This window comes from Priapulus caudatus, unplaced genomic scaffold, assembly GCF_000485595.1.
Source record: "Priapulus caudatus unplaced genomic scaffold, Priapulus_caudatus-5.0.1 Scaffold21, whole genome shotgun sequence".
Taxonomy (NCBI): Eukaryota; Metazoa; Priapulida; class Priapulimorpha; order Priapulimorphida; family Priapulidae; genus Priapulus; species Priapulus caudatus.
In genome coordinates this window covers 704,523-708,370 of record NW_014577082.1, presented here as the reverse complement: position 1 = coordinate 708,370, position 3,848 = coordinate 704,523, and the positions used below count along the sequence as shown (strand labels likewise).

The 3,848-nt window shown below is 48.2% G+C and overlaps 1 protein-coding gene across 5 annotated transcripts in view; it reads right to left on the bottom strand.

Annotated features, from left to right (window-relative positions):
• LOC106812532 (serine/threonine-protein phosphatase 2A regulatory subunit B'' subunit beta-like) overlaps nucleotides 1-3,848 on the bottom strand; it is a 62,475-nt gene that overhangs the window by 14,549 nt on the left and 44,078 nt on the right. For all 5 annotated transcript variants that reach the window (XM_014816432.1, XM_014816438.1, XM_014816445.1 and 2 more), the window contains 4 exons: nucleotides 3,235-3,338; nucleotides 2,705-2,807; nucleotides 1,261-1,335; nucleotides 703-789 (listed from right to left, as the gene is read on the bottom strand). In XM_014816432.1, coding sequence (XP_014671918.1) covers nucleotides 703-789; nucleotides 1,261-1,335; nucleotides 2,705-2,807; nucleotides 3,235-3,338 — 369 coding nt within the window. The remainder of the gene's footprint in view (nucleotides 1-702; nucleotides 790-1,260; nucleotides 1,336-2,704; nucleotides 2,808-3,234; nucleotides 3,339-3,848) is intronic.

Here is a 3,848-nt window from a genome sequence, read left to right as displayed (position 1 = left end):
CCTCCTACCACCTACTGTACCACTATCTACCCCCCAACACCTCCTCCTACCACCTACTGTACCACTATCTACCCCCCAAGATCCCTCCTACCACCTACTGTGTAGCTACTCTACCTCCCCGCCCAGCATCCACTCCTACGCACCTACTCTTACAACCGCTATCTACCCCAACACCACTCCACCACCTACTGTAGCGCTATCTCACCCCCAACACACCTCCTACCACCTACTATTACCACTATCTACCCCCAACACCACCTCCTACCACCTACTGTACCACTATCTACCCCCCAACACCACCTCCTACCGCCTACTGTACCACTATCTACCCCCCAACACCACCTCCCACCACCTACTGTACCGCTATCTATCAATCCCTCACCCCCAACACTACCGGAAGCCGCAGACAGTGTGAATAGGATGAGAGGAAAATTCCAGTGCACTTCAAGGTCGACCGTAAAGCGATATTTCACAAACGAACGACGCCGGTGGCAAATCGCATTTGCGCTCGCACGCTATTGCTACAAAGCATCGACGTGCACTGCGATGCGATCGTACAATATTAATATTTATTATTATTAATATTAACTACTATGAATAATATTACTATAATTACTATTCATACTATTAATAATATAAGGAGCGCGCTCGTGTGGACTCACTGATCCCTTATCTGCGACGACTGTCGGTGGCGCACCCTACCTGTAGAAAGTTGCTTTTTCGCAGTTCTGGCACGGAGATACGGCCCGTCCATGACCGATTCACGCAGTAGTAGATCCTAGCTATCACCTGCAATGCGCAAAATCACAGGTGAATGCGGCCCAACCGAGATGCTACAAATACGGACTCTAAAAAGCTAAAGACAGAGAGAAGAAAAGTGAAAACGTAGACCTACGGTACCCCGCGGAACACTTTACGCCATAAAATGCAATGAGGTGTCGCTTGGATATGGGCACTAAATAATGCAGCAAGTTATAAATAAGTTGCAACTGCACAAGAAAATCTCATTTCAAAACCCATGTACACACAAAATATCACAACTAGCAATCACTTAAATGACAAAACGCATCAATTTTTAAACTAAGCGCCTGTACAAAGCAGGGTAATCCAACCAAGTAAAATATCCGAACGTTTATTACTTACATTTCAAAATGTCGGCCTGCTTTTAAGTTAATGCAAAATTAATCGACGCTCTGAAGCATCGCCGTTGCTCAACACGCCATGGCAACAAACCAACGAGCTAAACCGAAGCATGCTTACCGTATGTACATATCTACTGTGGAATTCTTTGGCTTCGCTAAGAAACGACAAGCCAGGATGCGTGTCGACAACATCCTGGAAGCAGCAAACACGGCGTCGTTAGCCACCGGCGGGAAGCTGTGCGGCCGAGGCGAAGAGCTTCAGTTGTTACTATTTTTGCGCGCGATTCACATGCTCGCCAGCTTGCTCACAGACTGCTTACAACAAACCGATCAACAGGAGGAGAAGGTGCCGCCCCTAATTGCTTATCTCAGCTCTCATCTGTCATGCCACAATCTTCTTCTTTAGCACTATATTTACCCTACCCCATATCCCGCGCACTCTACATCACCTGAAACGCGTCTACGCTAAAACGTTCGCTCCCTGCCCTCTTTCCCGTGCCCGCCTCACCCACTTTTCACTCTTAGTCATCTATGCTAGAACTTTCACTCCCTCTTACTCAGCCCTGTATCGCAGGTCACAGAGAAACTCACACTCTAAGCCCGTATTCTGGTATATTCCCAGGGGGTGGAGTCGATTACTAGTCCCACTCCTCCACCTGACTCTGCAGCAGTGCAGCAGTGATTCACTTCCACAGGCTGAGCTGACACACGTACACAACACGGAGGGTCTGTGCACACACGCACACGCGCACATACGGTCACACCCACACATACACGGGCTGTCCAGACACCCACATAGGCACGCACGAACACACGCATGTACGCACGCACGAACACACGAACACACACACTGTGGCCTGTTACTACTGCACTAATTACGTCGATATCGCGTGTGTGAATCAAGCAATGTACTCAAGCAAAGCGGCATGACCACACAGAGAGAAAGAAAGAGAGGGAAGAACAGAGGCAGGGAAGGAGAAGAGAAAGACAGAAGGAGGGAGTGAGGAAGAGAGAGAGAGAGATGCAAAAAGAGATAGAGTAAATGGGAAAAATAGAGAAAATTGAGTAGGAATGGGGGATGGCAGAGAGAAGGAAGAGGGGGACGTAGGGAGGACGGGGGAAGAGGGAGACGTAGGGAGGACGGGGAAGAGGGGAACGTAGGGAGGACGGGGGAAGAGGGAGACGTAGGGAGGACGGGGAAGAGGGGAACGTAGAGAGGACGGGGGAAGAGGGAGACGTAGGGAGGACGGGGGAAGAGGGGGACGTAGGGAGGACGGGGGAAGAGGGGAACGTAGGGAGGACGGGGGAAGAGGGGAACGTAGGGAGGACGGGGGAAGAGGGGTGAGAATGAAGTTGTGAAAATACTGCTATGCAACACACGACGGCATGCACACCACACAACTACACTTGAATGTAATTTAAGATAATTTATTAGGTGACAGAGAGAGAAGATAAACATTTATAATGACGTCGACTAGTAAAATACGACTTTATTTATGACCAATTTATTTTCTGAGGTGCCAGAGTGGCAGCAGTGATGCTGATATGATGATAATGCTTACCTGTATGAGAGGGAAAAAGTCCTCTGGCACTAAACAGCTAGATCCAGTTTTCGCTAACAACAGTACAAACTTGCTTGCATCATCATGACAGGAAGAGATAAGTCTAAAATCGCAATACAGAAATATCAAATTTAGACAAAAAATGGCATTGATGCAGGAATCCGATAACATGAAAAAAACAGCGAAAATGAGAATATTGACAACAAATGTGTTGAAATATATGATAACGACACCGAATAACATGACACTATCTGTAGCATGATACTGACAACTAAAAGAACAGAATAAGAACCCCAGTAGCACAACGCCAAATGCTGCTTGTGTAAAAGAACAGTATCATGGCACCGGAATTTCAGTAACACCATAGAGACATGCAAGAGCATGATGCAGCTGTTCCAGCAGCATGATACAGACAGGCAACGTGTCGTCACGGCTTGATCAGTAGCACGACGCACACAGCAGCAGCAGCAGCAGCAGCAGCAGCAGCAGCAGCAGCAGCAGCAGCAGCAACATGGTGGTAGGTGACTCACTTCTTCCAGAAGGCCGTGAAGGTCTGCACCGTGACGTGTCCATGCTTCTCGCCTCCCGCGGCCAAGTAGAGCGGCACCTTCCAGTACAGCGGGCACCCGCAAGCCTGCAAAGTTGCAGAGAGATAGCTGTCACACACGCCCGCAGAGAAGTGGCGCAATGCTAGTCGCCGAGGCTAAAGCGAGTGGACTGAGGATTCGAACAGCTGTGAGAGATTCGCAGCTGTGTTCAGGAGTTGAATGCTCTTGGCGTGAGATTACAGCGCAGAGATTTTACACTGTTTAACTTCATAAACGCTTTTCAAGGCAGGATAGAGTAGGGATATTATTTCCCTTATAATATTATTTCGCTTTTTAGTATCTATTTCCCGAGTTCTGTATAAGAATACATTAATGCTGAAAGGGTGAAATGATCTTTATTCGCGAATAAGGCAGATAAGGATATCAAGGATGGCTGACAACACAGACCCTCCCTCGCAACATACTGTCTGACCCCTGCAACATTCTGTCTGACCTCTCGCAATATACTGTCTGACCCTTGCAACATACTGTCTGACCCCTGCAACATACTGTCTGACCCCTGCAACATACTGTCTGACCCCTGCAACATACTGTCT